The following is a 19,626-nucleotide window of genomic DNA, read 5'->3' on the forward strand; positions in this document are numbered from 1 at the left end:
CAATTCGCTAACTCATCAAACACGAGGCATAACTTTTAAGCATCAGCTGTAGGTTGTTGGCTAGTGCATGAATTGTGGTTCAAAGGTCAGCTTGCTTAATGCAGCAGTTGGCCTGAGAGAGATTTAACGGGCGCTATAGGCAGCATATGGCGCTGAAAAGGATCCCTGGGGAGCCCAACAGCCACCCTCAACTGTCTTTGACTGTGAGAGAACAATCACTTCCGCAAGCGGTTGCAGCAGCAGGCTGAACACCAAATGCAAATTGTGCATTTACAAGTATCCTACTGCATTAAGAATGTTTTTTTTCTTTTCTCAATTACTCACTGAGGCCTGTGAGTGTGCAGTTGCAAACTGAAGTTTAAGTCATCTCACTGTGGGCATGAACGTCTAATTAACTTTCGTAATTTGGGGATTTTATGGATTGATTTAAATTTCTTTTGGATGTTTCAGTCATCACAGCGACAATGTTTATAAACACAGGTGCATATTGACAGATACTTCTCAATGTATGCATAAACATCAGAATATCACAGAAAAATCCATTTAATATGGTACTGTAGTTCAATTGGATGTACAGTCGAAAATTGGTTGTTGTTTGCTGAAATCTACTCAGTGGTGCCGTCAAGGCCTTCAAAGCTTTCGTTGCTGGCCTAACATAATCAATAAATCATATTTATGATCAAATTTGATTGCAGATATAGTTGCAAGGCCATTGTCAAGACGGACTTTTTAAGAAAAGCGAACTCTTGTGAGTGGTGGTGGTCCAACACTCAGGAGTGTGTGTCTGAATAGATGTCTCCAGCCGTGGTGTCATAAATAATGGTGTTATGAGGGGGATTTATTCAAGTCGGACTAAGTAGGACTTCACTGAAGGTGAAATGTATGGCCTGCATCTGAATATACAAAACTATTATATAGCTACTTGCATCTCCATTCTAGAGTGAGGTCAGAATAGTCCTTGGCTGCAACAGGTTGGCCAAGCCGAATCCACTGAGTGGCAGGGAAGTCTCCTTAGACCACCCGGAGAAGCGGGGCGCTACTACTCTATCATTGGCATTTTGACATTACCCTCATGTTGTTACGTCATCGAGACTCATCGTGATTAGCAGCTGACGGGACAAATTTCCTCCTCCCATTCCAGCCACTTAGCATGACTGACCTGCCACGAGCAATTCAATTTACAAAATCAGGGGTCTGTGGGAATTCTGGACAGCTGTTTTTTCCCCTTCCTTCAAAGGCCCCTAATGCCATCTGGGCCCTGGTGCATCGATAGAATCAGAGGGTGAAAGTGGAAGGACTTAGACTGGCTAAGCCAATCATTGGCCCTTAACCCAATTTTACCTCCTGAAGAGGAGAAACCCCCACAAACAAACAAGATCCCAAAGTGGCTGCCGTAAACGTCTGGAAAAGCATTTCAAATGAAGCATGAAAGAGTCTTGTGGAGTCAATAGGTTGCAGTTATTGCAAGTCACGGTTATGCCACCAAATCATAAATGTTATTTATAGATCCATCCATTCACTATCTGAACCACTTATCCTCACGAGGGGCGCCGGCCCGCTCGAGCTTATCCCAGCTGTCTTCAGGCAGTATGCGGGGTACACCGTGGACTGGTTGCCAGCCAATGGAAGGGCACACAGAGACGGGAAATTGATCATTTCCAAATGGTCAATGCTTTTTGGGCTCTAGTTCAAAACACGGCCATGCGGCTTCCAATCCGTTTTGTGCTTGAAGGTTTATTTTGTGTTTTTTCACCCTCTACATTTATCAGTCCCGTCATGTTCGAAACAAATATCTGTATTTGCAGGTGCAACATGTGATATGAACAGAGCTGCTTTCTCAACTGTTTAAATAGTTATAATTTTATTACAACATTATGTCAAAGTTTCAAACACAAATTCCTACATACAATAATGCACAAAACTGCACTATAATTGAATATAACCAGACTCATACAGTGGCAAACACATATGTACATGACACAACCTGACGTGCCAGTACCGTGTATTTATATGCAATTAGAGGTCAGCTTTCCTCTCATTCACTCATAACTCTCATCGGAGTGGAATTCATTGAATATTGAATATATTCCCTATTTGTGGAAAACAGTAAGGCGTAAAACATTTTCCATGTTGTGCTTTAAGCACATTTCCTACTCCCTAGGCATGAACCACATTTCCATTCTCAGTGCTTTACACATCTAAGAGCGTCGGGGCATCCTCAGCACAGAACTGAGACATATGCTAAGAGCAAATGGGGTTTCTTCAGGTTGCCTTTCTCTCCATGTACTGAGACATGGCGCCAAAAGTCTTCAAGCCTCTGCCAGTCCAACAAGACTGTCGCACAAGAGAATCATCACAATTTGTCCAAATGTACATTTAGGGGCAGTTATTCACTGCTCACAGTAGTAACACGACACGGGTCTGTCTCCATCTCCAGCCACACTTACATGTAAAAGCTTTTCTTCAAATAAAATAAAATGGACAGAACAAGAAATACAATTTTAAAAAATGGATGTAAAGAACAAATGTTTTAAGAGAAAATGAAAAACATAAAAACTAATGAGTGAGATGTCCTTGGTCCAGCCTGTGATACATTCTGAAGCCGAACCCAAGCACAATTTGTCAAAGCACCAGAGCTGGTCCCAGGACGCCAAGCATCCCACCACATAAAATTGACCGTTGCATCGTTTCTTGACTTTATGCAAAATAACAAGAGGGTTGTTTTGGCAGAAATATTAGATACATATTTCTTACCTATGGTCCCCTGATTAGTTACATTATTGTGTATTCACAGAATACACAAGGACTGAACGCAGCGCTGGAAACCTTTGAGGCAATGACTCTCTCAAACCAGAAAAATGCCCCTCAGGTAAAACTTTTTTGTAAGCATTCTTCAATTCGTATGGATTTCATTTTTTTTTTGGGCGGGGGGGTGTTTACACAATAATTAATTATGTCACCCACTTCCTCTTGTGTGCAGGCGCCACACTCCTGTTTAGCTCTCAGACTAGAGTGACCTTTAAGGTCCTGTATCCGACTTTAACGTGTAATATATACAATAGTCAACCGTTCATAAATACAATCTTCATCTTTTAAGTCATTTGGCAGTAGCATAAGAAACCCTGGTCTAGTTTACATCAACTACAAATTAAATACGATGAGTTAAATGTACATCTTGAGCTTTGCATCAGATTGTCACTGCTGAGACAAATTGCAGTTCCACTGCACGTGTCCCGTCTGTCATTTCTATTGGCCGATGAGTGAGTGTTACGCTTGTCAGTCGGTATGCCTGACTACATAAGTGCTCTGTGATGGTCCAAGAAGTACAAGAGTGACTTCGGGAAAATAAAAAGCAGAGTATGCTGCTGACAACATCTAATCGGCTTCAATATTCCGAATAAAGGAATAATGGTATCGAAAAAAAAAGAAAACTACAATATGCTCGTCGTCCTCCAATATAATAACTTTTAAAAAGTTCAACAACTACAAATGCTAATGTCGTCTCTAAGGAAAGAAGTAGGGGAAATTAAATAATAGGAAAGGTGTACATTTCACATCTGAGATTGTGTTGAGGCAGCTGTAGATCATAAAGGCTCTGCATGCACAGACTGCTTGGTGATCACGTTGAAACATGTTTTCACAAGGTCAACACACAAACAAACTCACAGCATCCACACAATTATCCCAGCTTCAGTCCATCTGTGTTTACGAGTCTTGTTGAGGACGGCCAGGCACACGGTCGTTGAGTGTCACATTTACAACATTGTTATTGTGTGTGCATGTGTTAAGGGTCCATGGCTGGTCAAGTGTGCCCCCCCACTGCGGGCGGTGGAACTGCTCACGAGCCTGAGTCCAGTGTGGGTTGTGACTCCTCTGATTGGCTCTGAGCATTGTCGCATTCTTGGCTCAGCTCGTCGCCCATCTCGCCCATGTCCATTTCAGGGAGGTTCTCCTCGACGTGGTCCTCTGCAGCAACTTTGCAGTACAGGCACTCCTGAACACACCAAAATAAAAATTCACGTTAAAGGTTTCATTTAGTTGGCATGATTTTACACACGATCCAGCTAGCAGATACAGATTGGCTGCTGTACAAAAAATATAACTGCTAACATTTCATTCGTGTGTGAAACATTTTAGTGAATTCGGTTCAGACCTTCACATTGATCGCAGCAGGTAGACCTCCTCTCCTCATCCACGGGTGTTCCTCCAGCAGTTCTCGCCGCTGGTCTGAGGAGAAGTGGGGCTGGCTCTTCTGCATCTGTCTCAGTCGTTCCTTGTCTTCCCGCAGAATTTTCTGAATGTCCCTGTGGATCAAGTCATGCACCATTTTGATGTTCAGCTCAAGGAAAGTCATTTGCAGCTTCATAACAAGCCTCAGTCAGACTGCACTTCTAGTTAAAAAATAACCACCACCGCACCGAGTTGATGGTGTTGACTCACCTGCATGGCATTTGATAAGTCATCATGACCTTGTCGTCAGCGTTGGCCATCAGCAACCAAAGGGGCTCCTGGAGAACATATTTGATGAAGTGCTCGCCCTCGCCTTTGGCTGACGTCTTGGCCTGTGATTGGCCACCGTCAGAGTCTCCTTCTCCTCTCGTCTTGGCTTTGGTTTTAGTCTTCGGGTCATGTTCCAAAGAATCAATACTGCCAAAATATTTGCTTGTGTTGCTGCTCCCTATGTCACGTTTTGGAGAAACAGGTTCAAGTCAAATTAAAAGGGACTTCAAAGGAGCTTTCTTTTAGCTTGGATTGGCAACTATCAACAAACCTGTTCTGCTGCCTGAAGCACCGCTTGCTGATGTATCGCAGCCATTGCAACCAGAGCCTGATCCTGAGCCCATGGAGCCAGATGTTGCTGAACCGATGCCAGAGTGGGAGTCCTCCTGCTCTTGAAGAAAGATATCCAGTAGGTCACAGGATGACGAGTGGCCGTCACTGTGCGCACCATCATGTGGAGAATTAACCTGTAACATCACGCCACAAGAAAAAACACACATGATATAAAAGGTACATGAAACGCCATTTGTATTGTCATTTATAATAACTAACATCTATTTATTAGCATTTTATTGTTTGATTAGAATCGAATCTGACTTATTGACTGAATAAAAGTCCACAGAAGTCCAAGTACAACACGTGTATTGCATAATAATGCAATCAAGTATTCCCCATATGTTACGGGCTTCCATTAAAAGGCACTTGCTTTTATCTGGAACACAGTGCTCGTCGAAGAAATTCCTCAACCTTTTTGAGTGCTGGCTGGGATTTCACCAAAAATGCTTAATGTTAAGATCGGCTGCAATCTTTTAGCCCAGTTGTTTTGTTCATACATGAACAGGAAAAGGGAACCCACACGTTCAGAAGCCTAACAGATGAGTGACAGAAGGCGATGACCTGCACAAGCGTACTGCCCGATGACGTCGCTTCTCAGCAACACAAGCTACATTTTCCCCAAGCTACATTTTCCAAACGATCGCTACAAGCTCGATGTGATGTAGTGCCATGCAACTGCTGCAAATTTTAGCTGAGCCTATATATATATATATATATATATATATATATATTTTTTTTTTTTAACTTAAATATTCAAATCTTATGTATGAAACTAATTGACGACAAAAGATGAAAATGAAGGCCACTTTTGTCATAATTAGTCAACAAATGATTTTAAATAATTATAATTTCTTAAAACACTTGTTTTATCTTATTTCGTTCACAAAAATGGTTTTAAATTGACATTTTTGTAATTTTGTTCTTTTTACGAGTCGTTCTATTTCTAATTGTCTTACTGTTGAGAAAAAAAGCACATACTGGAAAATGGACCTCAAGATGGATCAAACATATGGAAAAAAAAAAAGCTCTAATAGCTTTCGATGTAGTTGTTTTGTCAGATTATCAGATCTGAAAAAAGAGAATGAATTGATTCTACAATTCTGATAAATGCAAAATAAACAAATAAATAAATCTCTCACCTGCTGAAGATTTTCAGCCTTGGCTGAGGTCGTTGCACTCTTTTCCCCCGCAGCTACTGCTGTGGCAGAACATGCCGCTCCACTGGTGCCCTGTGGTCCAGAAGAGGCCACTGTACTGTCCTGCCGTTCCAACGAGCGTTGGCCCTCTTCCATGCTCAGTAGATTGAGCTGCAAGGGCGAACTGCACCGAGACTCGAAGAGCGTCGGTGATGTGGTACGCTCGCGTGTGCCGGATGCTGGGGTGGAGGAGCGAGACGCCGCCCCTTCTCTGGGCTCCAAACCTGAGGCTTTCGGAGGTTGGCTGCTTAGGCTATAAGGGAAGGGCTGAGCTGGATATGGGGCTTGAGCTACAAACGGAGTCTGGACTGAGAAAGTAGGCTGGGCAGTGAAGGGCTGCTGGCCAGTGTAGGTGGTTGGGCGAGCCTGGAAAGGTTGCTGGGATGGAAAGGCAGTTGGCACGGGGAAAATCTGTTGGCTGGTTAAGGGAGGTTGTGTTTGCAGTGTGTAAGCTGGCTGCGGGGTCTGAAAAGGCTGCTGGCCATTGAACTGAGGTTGCGTCTGGGCCTGCTCGGGGAAAAACGCTGGTCTGGGAGCAGGCCCAATTTGGCCCAACGGTCCCATCGGAGGGTAGAGGTAATTTGGTAGCACAAAAGCCATCACTGGCGTAACGATGGGAGCGGGGAAAGGAGTGGCAGTGGGAGGGACTTGGCTGCTTTGGCCCTCCACAAAGCCTGTGGGAATGGAGGGGTCAGGATGGGGGACCTGTGCTGGAGCTGTAGGTGCTGGCGGGTAGAGCTGGTACGCAGGCACCATGGCTGGGTAGGACACATTAAAAGCAGACAAGGATGCTTCTGATGGAGACCATGACGTTTGGTTGAGGCCCTGAAGAGGGGGGCGGGGTTTGCGGTCTGACACAGCGCTGTCTGACGATTCGGGATGCTTCATGCGTGGCTTCTTGGACTTTCTATTGCGGCTCCCCTTTTTGGCAGTAGTCTCTGGCCGAGTGGTGCCTTGTTTGGCAGCCCTTCGTAGTCCCGATGGTTCTGAAGTGAAAAATTAGGAGGTCAGAGAGTTTTTCTTCACAGTTTCTACATTTCACCAAAAACAGACAGCGTAGTAGCGAAATAGCCCATACTTGACTTCAACCTCTGTGTTCATATCAAGTAAAACAACCAAAGTTAAAAGGCGTGAACAAGGAAGTGAGAAATAATTTCATGTTGTTGCTTTGAAAACATTGTTTACCTTCAGGATTGACTGGCCCCTTCTGCCTGTGCAGATGGCTGGAATAGTCCTTCTGGAACGTCCTGGCTTTACGGAGTTCTCGGCAGCGATTGAGGAAGGCCTGCTCTTCTTTTTGCGTGTGGGCTGCCAGAACCTGCTTAGTCAGTCCCAGCCGCTTATAGGGCTCTTTCTCCTGGCTCAGCGGAGACACCACACTGACGGGCGGAGCAGGAGGGGCAGGGCTCTCGGCCATGTTCTCAATTATTTCTGTCAAAACACCACGTTCAAAAACATCAGTCAACATTTGGATCGCTCTCATCTAATACCCTATGCTGCTCTTACACTCTCCTCTTTGCATGGCATCTTGGTACTGCTAATAATATGCTGTGTTGTATAGCCAGCGTTACAAGTCCTCATCTTATTGCTTTGTTACGTGTTCTGATTCTGAGGGAATTGTTATATTTAACTGCAAATACAACACTTACCAGACTCTGGTTGAGGCTTCTTGTCTCCCACATGCACAATGGTGCTGCTATAGCTACACTGAGATGTGATTGACACAACACTTTCTGCCTTGCTGGGTAAGGGAAGGGGTCCCATTGGTGCTCCAACCACTGCTGCTTCGGACTTCTTGAGCGCTTTCATGTTTGACAATCCGGGCTGGCCCTCGAGCATCAAAGAATCTAAAGAAAAGAGTCACCCATTGTAGGCTCTCAGTCTCATGACTAAATCCAATAAGTGCATCTGATTCAAGAAATATGTAGAGGGAAATTTCTCAAGTCTTCATGCTGGAACACAAATGTGAGTGTGTACACATATATACATATAATAGGGGTGTCACGTTTTTTTTTTGTTTTTTTTTTAAACGGTCCAAACAGCTCGGTTCAACAGTTTCAGTTCGGTTCATCTCTGTTCCGTCTTTCATTTTTTCCTATTCCCCAGGAGCACTAAGCCAAGATGACGGCATGCATGGTTACGACGGGTCATCATGATTCATACTCATGTTCTAGGCAGGGTACAACATGTGCATCATATTCTTCCAGCAACGCTGCAGCCAATCATTGATGCAGTGCACGGCTTGCCCCGTAGGCTTCTCAAGTGGGAGTCATAACGTTAGTGTCACCGTCATAAGCCACCACAACTGAGTCTTTACATATGCAACGTAAAATCTTGGTAAATACAACAGACGACTTGGAATTATATCTCACTGGAAATCGCTATGTTCGGGATTGAGGTGATTTGATTTTTCGGAAAATTGGCTTACCCCGTAGATATACAAGGATTACATACAGCTACCGAGCCCCCATTTTCAAAAACTGGCAGGTACAAAAACTGTTTTAATTCTGACACAGTTTACCAGATTTGGATGAAAATCGTATCAAAGCTGAAAGCCAGCAGTTAAAGCACATCTTGTTTCATTTCAGATCAATTGTTGTGCGGTTTAGAGCAAAAAAAGACTAGAATTGTGTGTTCGTGTCCCATGAATGAAGACATGAAAAAACACAGTCAGCCAACAATGGTCCCCCAATATAAATGATTATATATGTTGAAATGAGTTTCTATTGTTGTTTCCTAAGATTATTTTAAGACCTTAAACATTTTTTAAAGTGCCTTAAATATCATGCCTACCGTGTATTTTTATAGCGCTATCGATTTCAATCAATTGCGGGGTTTTCCGACGTTACTGTATTTGTTATGCACGATACTATATGACACAAATTTAAATACATCTAATAATACAAAACAATAATAGTAAGACATGATTAATTTTACTAAGCGGTAACATGTACCAAGCTCAATCAAAAAACCAAAGCACACATTGGATAAGAACTGAACTGTGAATTTTGTAAACCGTTCCACCCCTAATATGTGTGTGCGTGTGCTTGTGCGGGTGTAGCCTTGAATCATCAGCACACACACCTGTGTTTGAACCACCAGGCGCTTGCACAGTGTCCTCTGTACACTTTTTGTCATCATCCGAGTTAGAGGAGGCGGTGTTTGAAGAAAACTGGTATTTCCTCTTTACAGTGATGGGGATGTTACAACTCTCCAGGTACCTGAAAAAAGGTAACGTAGACTCTAAGTCTAGAATATAAATACTACAGAAATACAGCTACACATACTGGCACTAACACTTACCGGATGACACTGTCAAGGCAGCTAATCTGCTGGTAGGAGCAGACAGTCTGGTCTTTAAAGGTGAATTCATCCATGCTCGCAGCATTACTGTCTCTTGCTGCAGAATTCTTCAGACGCACCAATGGACTCTTTTGCGACACTGCCGTTGCAGAAAAACAAACATACGCTCATGTGAGAAAGACACACAGCATATATGTAATGGGTTTAGTACAACCAGTGTGTACACTAGAACAGAAATGAGATGTCACAATCTTCCTCAGCTTCTGCGGGTTCTCTCAGGGTACAATGCTAGAATTTTTCACAGTATTAAATCATCCAGTATGCGTGTTTGAACGGGATTTTATTTGCTTCTGATGACTTCTATAGAGGAGAGGGATACCTTAAAATTAACAGTTTTATTATTACTGAATTGAACTCACCATCAGAGTTTTTCTTTTCGGGTTTGGATGGGTATGGAGCTGGTGATGGTGGGGGTGAGCGCAGGCACACCTGGGAGTCCTGGTTCTTTAGCATGTGAACTCCCTTACAAATTTCCTGGAATGTCCTCGTTGGCTTGGCCTTGCTCGTCTCCTCAGCCGTGTTCCCGGCAATCACATTTCCATTGCTTTCGCTGGATGAGCCATTGCTCACCTGTTGTTCGTGGGATCCATTGCTGCCATGGCTACCATAACCACTGGATCCCATGTTGTGAACCGGCTAAGGGTAAAGAGGCCATTAAAGAAACTTGGCAAAAGCCTGTGTGGATCTTTGTTTCAATTAAGTCTAATGTGTGTACATACTTGTAGGAGTAGCCTGTGGATCTGCTCACTAATTTCTTGGATGTCTGAGTCCATCATCTTCCCTTCATTGAAAGCGAGTGCTGCAAAAACATCTTCATTCACAGGGCCCCTGAAAATATCGCCACTTGTGTCAATAAAACACAGCTTGAATGTGGGACACTCAATATCGCAGGTCGATGTTGTACAATGAGAATGTTGGGTTGATGTGGTGTAACCAAATTTGTGCACCTGATTGAGGTGGTATCATTTGAGGCTGGCCAATATAAATGGGCAATTTGGTGTTAAATTCTTCACCAATGGGCAAATCTTTATCGTAGTTTTGCTTTTATATCTTTTAGGGCATTTTAGAGTTGATCCTACAATTATAGGTGTGGTTATGAGATATTTCAATGCATGTTATTCAGGAAGAAGAATGGGGAGAATTCGAGTCTAATACACTTGCCACTTATCTTTTTTTGTGTTTTGTAATTGGAAAACATAAATCACGTGCCTCATAAATTTGCAAAAAAGAAAAAAAGAAGAAGAAAGATGGTCAAAGACTTTTTCACATTACTGAAGTTGTGGTGGTTGACAAATTTGTAGATGATTAAAATAGAAACTGGCCTTCAAAAAGGGTAACATAACTTCTAATGAGTGCATACAAAAACTTACATGCGGACTTTATGCCTGCCAATGACAAAGGAAACTTTGCGGCTCCAGGGGTTAACAAAGCTGGACCAACTGGTGTCAATCGTAATGTATTCCCCATTTCTTGCACAGAAGCGTATTGAGGAGTGGTCAAATGGCTGACCAGCATACTTGAGAACTGTTGGTGAAGGAAAAAGGTATGGTATGGTCACGGAAGTAATATATTTACTAATAAATTCACCAGTAGTAGTTAGTTGCTAATTAGTATATTCGGCACAAATCCTAAGACAGACAATTGAGCCTTACTCTTGCGATGCACAGCCAACATGATAGGCCTGTCACTTGGATGCAGATTGAGCAGCAAAGGTGTCCCGATCAAGTCTTGGGGGAGGTAGCCCAACAGTGGGACAGCCCTGATGGAGGATATTTGAAAGAATTCAGAGATTGTTTGCCCACATGCATCAACATGGAATCATTCACAAAGTTCATAAAGGCGTTCTCTTACTCACCGTTCATCCACATCCTGAAAAACACAGTTAGGCGTGTGTGTGGTGGTGAAGATGCGCTTATCAGGAGGGATTCTGGGTGCTAGCAACAGATAAAAGAGAAAAAAAGGAGCTTAAATCCAACCAATTTAAATCACGGATGGGAAAAGAACACTTTTCAAAGTTAAAGTGTATCGTGGAATCCATGTTTGTGAAGCAGTAATGATGGTGGTGAATTGTGTTTCTCACATCAGGGTATTTGTGGTCTCACCTTCATAACCAGAGTGCACCCTCTCTGCCAGCAGGAGGCAGCAGAACTGCTCCTCAGACAATTCCGCATCTTGAACTTTCATTAGATACGGAGTCATGCGGAAAGGGTAGTACTGCATATCCCCATAGTGTTCCTTTCCACCACTGAAAAACATACATAACAATTTCAATGAGTTTTTGTGTCTGAACCAGATTTACACTTGTTGCCATGTTGATGTGTTGTCTCTTCTTATTATTGATAGTTTAAAGTAAGGGTCACCGACATGGTGCACGCGCACCTCAGATAGTGCCCAAACAGTGGTCTTAAAATAGCCTTCATGTCCTGGGAATGTTGTAGAAGTGATCATTTAAACAAATAAACACTTGCAGAAGTTTCGAGAAATTAAGTGTTACATACTGATATCTAACATTCTTAAGGCTTTTTCCATTGGTGAAATCATTAACATGATTTTAGCGTCTTTACAGAAATGAATATCAGTAATCATTGACAATATATGATTATAGGTAGTTTGAGAAAATATGCGATTTCAAAATTGTGCATGAAACTGGTGACCCGTTCACAATCGACAAATAATTGTCGTTTCAAAAAGATTGGTTAGCCCTGGTTAAGCTTTTGATGCGGCGTCAAACTCATGACCAAAGAGGGGTGCTTTTCTGGAGTGGAAAATCGAGCACCCCAATCAAGCCAAGTAGGTAAAATGCGGTGAAAAGGGTCAGAATATGAGAAGCTTACATCTACAACCCTACACACACTCTTTGCTCCTGCTCGGTGCTACGTTGCTTACTCTGGGATTGTTAGAGCAGAAATCTATGCATCACAGAATCTGCTGTGTGCTCTCACTCACCTGATGCGGCAAAAGAAGGATTTCTCCTGCATGCACTCCGTGGGAGACGACTCTGAATAAGACACAAGGAGGAGAGTGCAGAAGCAGGATGACTATATAATCAACAATGCGCATTACGATAATCACCCATGCGTTGTAGTCTGGATGAGACCAAAATGTCAGTGAAGTCCAACTTATGATCTTTACAGAATCTGTAGAACTGGCCAAAAATTAATGTGCCTGTTTCTTCAAAGTAAACAAACCAGGGCTGTCCCAATCCAATCAGGCCCAAAGACAATCAGCTGATCGATATTGGGTGGAACAGTTCATTTTTTTCCCCTTAAATTTCAAAGTTACAAACTGACGAAATAATAGCCAGGTACGGAGATATTGCATTTATTCAAGTTATGTTAGTTGCAGTCGCCTATGTATAATGATAATGCCGGCTACCACTAGAGCACGGGACTTAAAGTCATAAATAAGTTTCATGTTAGGATATTTTTTCAAGGGTGCTAATAATTGTGGCACACATGACTTGATATTAAAAAAATATTTGTAAATTTTGGATTTTTTCTCTCACTGAATAAATTTAGATTCTGATTTTGAGGTATTTTTATTAATTTTTTTTTAATATATTTTGGCTCCATTTTATTTAGAACGAAATGAATGAATGAAAAGCTAAAAACAGATCTTAACCACGGTTGCCAATAATTATGGAGGGCTTTGTATATTAACAGCGACCATTTAAAGAGTATAATAATTAAAAAAATAAAAAAAAACTGTGTGGCAGGTGTCTGTGTGTGTGCATGGCTTGGTCTGTGCGATATTGACATGCTAATAAAATATGTGCTATGTGTGTACGGGCATGTGTGAGTGGATGTCTCATGTGAAAGAGACGGATGATTTCATATGCGTGCAGGGTGTGAGATTTGTGTTTCATGTGGGTTTTCCACGTGCCTGGTGCAGATGGAGGGAATCCAACCTCCATGCAACGTGTTTAATTGCAACACTTCCACCAATTTAGAAATTGCTGTTACCTGCTCCAGTGCACATGCTCCATGAGGGCAGGCGGTACGGCGTAGTGAAGCTGTAGAACACGCTCACATCCTGAGGTGCCAAGAATTCCACAAACTTGGCATTATGGAACACCTCACGCTTGCAGTTTAAGATGGTTGCCGCCTGATCGGAGATGTAAACTATTTTTCCTGTGATTAATGAGACGGCCACAGCAAATATGTCCTGAAAGACACAAAGTACATTGTTGTTCAATGTCGTTAAACAATTCAAGTTATGACAGTTTTGTAGAGTACAAAGAGCACCATTCGCTCAGAAATGAATGTATGATGCGTGAACAAGGAACTTACAGTGTTTCTGAGGGTGTATTCAGAAGTGATGCTGTTGATCTCCTCAATAGTGTACGACGACACTTCAAAACCAGGTGGTTGGCTGTCGTTGATCATTAGCATCTGGTAATACTCCTCATTGGCTGTAAAAGGAAAAACACCACTCTTTAAGCTCAACAACCAAACGCAACACTGATATTATGTGGTTGTTGCAGACTCGCACAAGATGGTTGAGCAAGACAAAGTCTTACCTTTCACCTGCTTGACACACCGTAGAGCATATTTGAGTGTGTTGACAGTGCTAGACTTGCTCTTGCTCCTCTTTTCCATGGGTAAATGCATCTTCAGCTCCTTTAGGGTCTTGAAGAGCTCCTTCTGTGTCTTTGCTTTAGCCGACTGTTCGCTGCTGCAGGGCGTACACGGGAGAAATACACGTGCATCAGAGAAAAGGTCTCACCAGTGCTGGCACACTCCCGAGCGGAGGTTGAAATTGGCCGGGGAATGATGATGGGATTGACTGGCGCTGAGGTGAGTCAACGTGAGCGAGATGTGGAGGAATTAAGGAGCCCTCTCCTCTTACAGTTTAGGCTCAATTAAACTTTGGAGAATGCGAAAGGACGAACCGGAAACTATTCATGTTCTGAAGGTTCATTTAATCTAATAACTTTGAAAGACTGCGCACAACACATGCAATACCGATAAATGTTGATAGGCCATACATGATGCTGACTGCACTCGTGGTTTGCGGTCATTTATGTTTTGTTCACCAACAACGCTAGCTGCAAGCTGGTATATAGGGTCTCTTGATTGTCAGTTAAACTGAGAGCTCCAAATATGTTTCAGGTGTGTACTAACCTGCAACCACTAGTAGATGGGTTGTCCTGCTCGGAGCTCACCAGACTGAAGGCATTGGAGCTGCTTGGTGGTGACGGGCTGTGAGAGTTTGAGCTGTAACAAAAAACAACACATTATTGACAATGTTGGGAGCACAGCGAAAGAACAGTCAAAGAGCCGCAACAAAATGTTATGCAAAACATCCAAGTGATCTAGGAATGAATCGGATGTGAACATAAGTAAAGAGATTGATCATGCATGGAAAAGAGGACAATGATTTTTACAGACAAAAGTCTGTAAAATAGACCACTTAAGATTCCACTCAAGAGGCTACACCGGGCGGGTTCAAAACATGTGGTTGTGTGTTTTGGATGACCAGTGATCGTATAATAAACAATATATTTTCCGGCTGAATAACGACAATAAAGCCCTTGCAGAAGAAAGGCCTGATAGATAATTTGCAGAAGTTTCTATGCATAAAAGCTAGAAAGGTACTTAGGATGCCAATGCAATTAGAGGGATCCCAAGGAAACCAATTAGTCCAATACAATTCAGGTGAAGCAGCCCAGTATTTGAGATTAAATGTGAAAATGAAACATTGCAATTATTAGTACAATACTGTATCGCTAATAAATTGACATCATGAATAAAATATGCGGTCTGTTACTTCAAATTAATTGGTCAGGGATGGCTTCCTAGAAATACTTTAGACTGCAATACATTGAATGCATGCAGTAGTTTAAGAATTAAGGGACGTGTGGTTAAATATTTCAGGTACTTTCATCTTAAGCCTGAAGAAAGCAGACAGTGTTGCAGCCATGACTCAGAGGAGAAAATGGTCCCTCTATTATATTTAATGATCCATACTTCCATGACCCAGATGGTCCGCTTCCACATAACGGCGGCATATTTGTACACGATTGAGTGCATTAGAGAGCTTTCACCTCTTGTTGCTTCCCGATGACTCGAGGAAAGCGGAATCTTTCCCATTTCCATTCGAACTGCCCACAGATTCCATGCCATGAGACTCATTTCCATGTGATTCGTTTCCATGGGATTCTGTCCCACTCCCACTTGAGCCGGCCATCTCTACATCTTCGTGTAAGCAGGTCCGCTTCCTTTCATCGTGGGGAGAACCAGGCGAGGCGGGGTGCTCTTGGCTGCTGTCACTCCCCTCTGAAGCCAAGCCCAACTCTGGTTCCATGTCGCCACCATCCATCCTGCCACAACCCTCACTGTAACTGCTTGCCATGCGGTGAAGTTGGCTGATGGCAGAGCAAGGAGAGATGTCTCCTTCCTCCAACTGAAGGCCGACCCTTTCACGGGACCGTTCCCGTCCGTCCAGGGTTGAATATGCTGAGGGTCACTGTTCTCTGACATGGAATGGACCAAAGGACAGGAGATCGGCGTCTAGGTTGTCTTCCTCATGGCAGCACCACAAATGGCATTGCAGTGGGATTGAAGTGCAGTTGATCCCTCACCAGAAAGGATGTGCTCTACAATAAAAGAAAATTTGTGTTTGACATAATATTGCATCGCCATGGTACACACTAAAAACATCTGGGTAAGAAAATAACCCAATTTTGGGTCAAAAATGGACCGACCCACTACTTGGGTCAATTTGACCAAACTTTCTGGGTTCCGAAAACTGGAGTATTTTGTACAAAACAATGAAAGAAGGTCGGTCAAATTGACTCGATGAGTGAATCTGTCCATATTTTGACCAAAATTGGGTTGTTTCTGACCCAAGTGTTTTGAGAGTGTAATCCTCCAACAACAAATAATCTGATACTAAATAAAGAAGCAATTAATAGTTTGGAGAACCTTGAAATGCAAAATTCAGTGTTCATGACTGTCATCGGCTGCTCAAGGAAAGGGCACCATCTCCCAAAATAAACCAATTCTACTGGTGTCCATGCACACACAGGGTGCATCGACCCGTTCCTCAAAAGTTCTATTATCACAAATAAAATAGGTTTCCAACCTACTTTGTGATGATTTTCAATTGAAAGGAAGAGTATAAAGCTTTGAAATGTCCCTGAAGATGAAAGAACCTCCAAAATACAAATAACATTTATAATTTCCATTTGTAATTCCCATTGTCGTATTCTCACTCCAATGCCCATCCACAACAGCACACAATTGGATGCATATATTAATTCTAAATAGCAGCTTTTCCCTCCATTATTAGGGAATTAACTGGAAAATCAAAGAACAACAGATCTCAGAGGACACATTGAACTCCCCTGTAAACATTATTTTAATAATGCTGTAGATACAGACTCCATGCAAACATTATCGATGATTACACCTCATGTAACACAGAGCTGTGCTGAAGAATCGGCTATTAAGCGCAATACGATACAGGTGATGTGCACTCTCCATGTCGGATAGCAACCATTCCCTTATACAACAACCCCATCCATACATCCAACCATCCATGCACCTTCTTCATGTTAAAAATTAAATAAAAAATGTAGTTAACGTGTGTATAATTTATGATATGGTACATTTCATCCATCCAAATGTATCCATGACAATAAACAATTACCACATATTCTCTAACAATTAAATAGCTAAAGGTCTCTAATGCCATAGAAATCAGGCCTTTACCAACCAACAAGTCATGGAAGGTATTATAAAACCCAACTTCAAAATACAAAATAAATAAATCAATCAACATATCATGGCTTTGCTTCTGTATTAAATCCTATAAGAAACAACCCAAGATGATTTTTAAAAGGGCAAAGGGGGTAAAAAAAAAAAGTAAGATTTTGAAATGACACTTGACAGCTACACAAGAACATGGGTAAAACTTACCTTCCAAATGGAACACACAACCAATGGCAGAAAATAAAACAAATTCCAAAGGAAAAAGCTTCAGGGTTGCCCAGAAACATGCTTACAGACGCATAACTCTCAGAAAGACAGAATGAAACTGAAGTCAAGCCCTGTAATGTTTGAAGCTCTGCATCATTCAGAGGCTGAACCAGTCATACTAGCCCAGCACTCACAGCATTACACAACGGCTACTCCAGTCACATGGACTTGGACCCAGTGCAGCGCCAAGCTACTCTAGCCTTGTTTCATAAACCCAAATGCTTTCCATTGCATCCAGGCGTGGCACTTTCTCTACATATTACGAACACAAATTCTAAGTGTAAAGGATCAAAAGACCCGCAAACACAGAAAGAATTTAACTATAACTGGATGTCTATTGTATGGTCGTTATGAGCACAAACACACAATATTAAACCAAGCATATATAGTTTATATATAGTATAGTACATAGTTTTAAGATGCATGGACACTGTACGTAGGATTTATTTCTACTCTAATTATAGTTATACTGAAACATTCCTCAAGCGACTTTCTGAATTATAAGACAAATGCAAAACGTACACGCTTATCAGCAGTTAAAAATAAAAACCATGAAAACGTCACAGTTCAGAAAAAAACCACACAGCAACACATAATTACAGTAAGTGAACTCAAAAAGTAAGTCGACCTGATTTTGACAGTTCAGTACAGTGTGGAAGGGAAACGTTCCCCCGAAAGCAGTAGGTGTGTTAAGGCCTTAGAATAAAAAGAAAAAAAATCCTCATCGATGGATTCGTCCAACCAACCTGCTTGTTAAACGGCTACATAATTGCCTCATTTCAATCGGTTATCCTTGAACATCAAACTAATATGGCAATTTTTACATTTCTAATGAGTCGGGCTGTCTATTAAAGGCTTCCACAAAATCGAGGTTATATTAACGTAATCATGATGTGATAGTGATGGACATCGATTTTAAACTTTAAAGGTAAGAAGATATGCCATAAATACTCTTGAAATGGTCAAAAATATCCCTTCCTCCCCCCTCACCCACACTGACCTGCTATTCACAATCCACACACGTTGACCTGCAATCCACAGCACGGTACACTGACACAGTTATGTAAAAGTGACGATATCGCCAAAAAACAGACACGAAAACATCATTCGTGTGGCCCTAGACGGCCCATATTACGCAAATGAACCTCATCTTACGATATAGGTATTCACATTTCGGTTAAATGCCATTTTTGCTTTAAAGCAAGTAAAAAAGTAGAGCAGGGTAAATGGCCGCGCATGCGCAGATCGTATATAGTTATGCAACTTATTTTTACGCTCATACTACATGTAAAAGGAGGAATTTAAGCAAAAAAACTCACCTGGTTGAGCGAAATAAATTCCCCTTTTCGGACGTGTCTGATGTCATGAAAAAGTAAAGTCGAAAGACGAAAACAGGATCCGCGTATTGCTCAGTATTCCTCAATGGGAGACGGCATTCAGACAGGCTGACACAATCTTCGGCGGTTCCTCCCCCGGTACCCAACCGATTTAGATACACTAGCCAATCAGCGAACTGGCATCGCGACCTCAATTCTGACCCCGCCTCCACCAATGTGCAATTGGTCGGAAATCGTGAGTTTCCATGGAAAACGTGACGAAGTTACAAAGAGCTGAGCTCATTGCCCAGTGGACCTGTCCATCATTTTATATAAACAAGCCAACCTCCGCACGTGGAATCCCATGTTACGTGTCTCGCGTGGAGTGAGCTGGTAGTTGAGACTCTTAAACAACGCGTTGCGAGCGGGAATTACATAAAAGCAAAAGTATGACTTTACAGGCCGTCAATGGAGAGTCACACGCGAAACTCACTGATGATTGGCTAAGTCACATTTTGAACCTTCCGCGACGTGCGCTCAAACTACTTGACACAAGTTCGTTATTGCAAATTCGATTGAAAACACCAATTGCTACAGGTAGTTATTCTCTGCTTACATTTAGTGACGATCAAAGTGTCGTCAATCGGACGCATGAATGACTATAACAACGAAGTCCAATAGAAAATCCCTTCACCCATCTATTCATTTTGGTTCTCTCATCACGTTTGCCCATTACATTTTTTTTTATTTTGGCACACTTAGAGAAATAAAAGCCAACCGTTGATCATCTCGCCCATTTTGTGAACCGGTGGTCGACCGTCTGGACTTTTGCGGCTAGCACACACGCACACGCACAAACTTATACAACCGTTGAAACAATTAAATTCATTTTTTTAACTTGTAGAGCCATTTCGGAGCCTCTCCAGAACGCAC

The 19,626-nt window shown here is 42.2% G+C and overlaps 1 protein-coding gene across 3 annotated transcripts; it reads right to left on the minus strand.

Moving 5' to 3' along the window:
* Positions 1-1,844: 1,844 nt before the first annotated feature.
* LOC148333808 (period circadian protein homolog 2-like) lies at positions 1,845-18,845 on the minus strand. 3 transcript variants are annotated; one of them, XM_088301527.1, is made up of 22 exons: positions 18,697-18,845; positions 15,442-15,993; positions 14,519-14,611; positions 13,915-14,069; positions 13,685-13,806; positions 13,358-13,559; positions 12,342-12,393; positions 11,498-11,640; positions 11,251-11,329; positions 11,048-11,154; positions 10,766-10,919; positions 10,115-10,223; positions 9,755-10,031; positions 9,336-9,474; positions 9,117-9,253; positions 7,682-7,879; positions 7,218-7,463; positions 5,976-7,018; positions 4,772-4,967; positions 4,441-4,678; positions 4,154-4,304; positions 1,845-3,994 (listed from the first exon to the last, which is right to left on the minus strand). In XM_088301527.1, the coding sequence occupies exons 2-22, from the start codon at positions 15,747-15,749 to the stop codon at positions 3,839-3,841; spliced, it is 4,305 nt and encodes a 1,434-aa protein (XP_088157653.1). In that variant the 5' UTR covers positions 15,750-15,993; positions 18,697-18,845; the 3' UTR covers positions 1,845-3,838. The 3 variants fall into 3 exon arrangements, with proteins under 3 accessions (XP_088157653.1, XP_088157655.1, XP_088157656.1); XM_088301529.1 differs by lacking the exon at positions 18,697-18,845 and adding an exon at positions 17,318-17,441; XM_088301530.1 differs by lacking the exons at positions 7,682-7,879; positions 13,915-14,069; positions 14,519-14,611; positions 15,442-15,993; positions 18,697-18,845 and having other exon boundaries at positions 13,685-13,824.
* Between the last annotated feature and the right edge of the window lie 781 nt (positions 18,846-19,626).

Source organism: Idiotropiscis lumnitzeri, chromosome 7, assembly GCF_059441095.1.
Source record: "Idiotropiscis lumnitzeri isolate Australia: NSW breed Sydney's pygmy pipehorse chromosome 7, RoL_Ilum_1.0, whole genome shotgun sequence".
Classification (NCBI taxonomy): domain Eukaryota; kingdom Metazoa; phylum Chordata; class Actinopteri; order Syngnathiformes; family Syngnathidae; genus Idiotropiscis; species Idiotropiscis lumnitzeri.

Bases quoted from the DNA above. Each gene is read 5' to 3' on its own strand.
- LOC148333808 (XM_088301527.1), bottom strand. From the start codon at position 15,749: ATGGCAAGCAGTTACAGTGAGGGTTGTGGCAGGATGGATGGTGGCGAC. The intron at 13,807-13,914 runs GTAAGACTTTGT...TTCCTTTTACAG, and splicing joins GTGTGTCAAGCAGGTGAAAG to CCAATGAGGAGTATTACCAG. The intron at 12,394-13,357 runs GTAACAGCAATT...TGTCTTATTCAG, and splicing joins GAGCATGTGCACTGGAGCAG to AGTCGTCTCCCACGGAGTGC.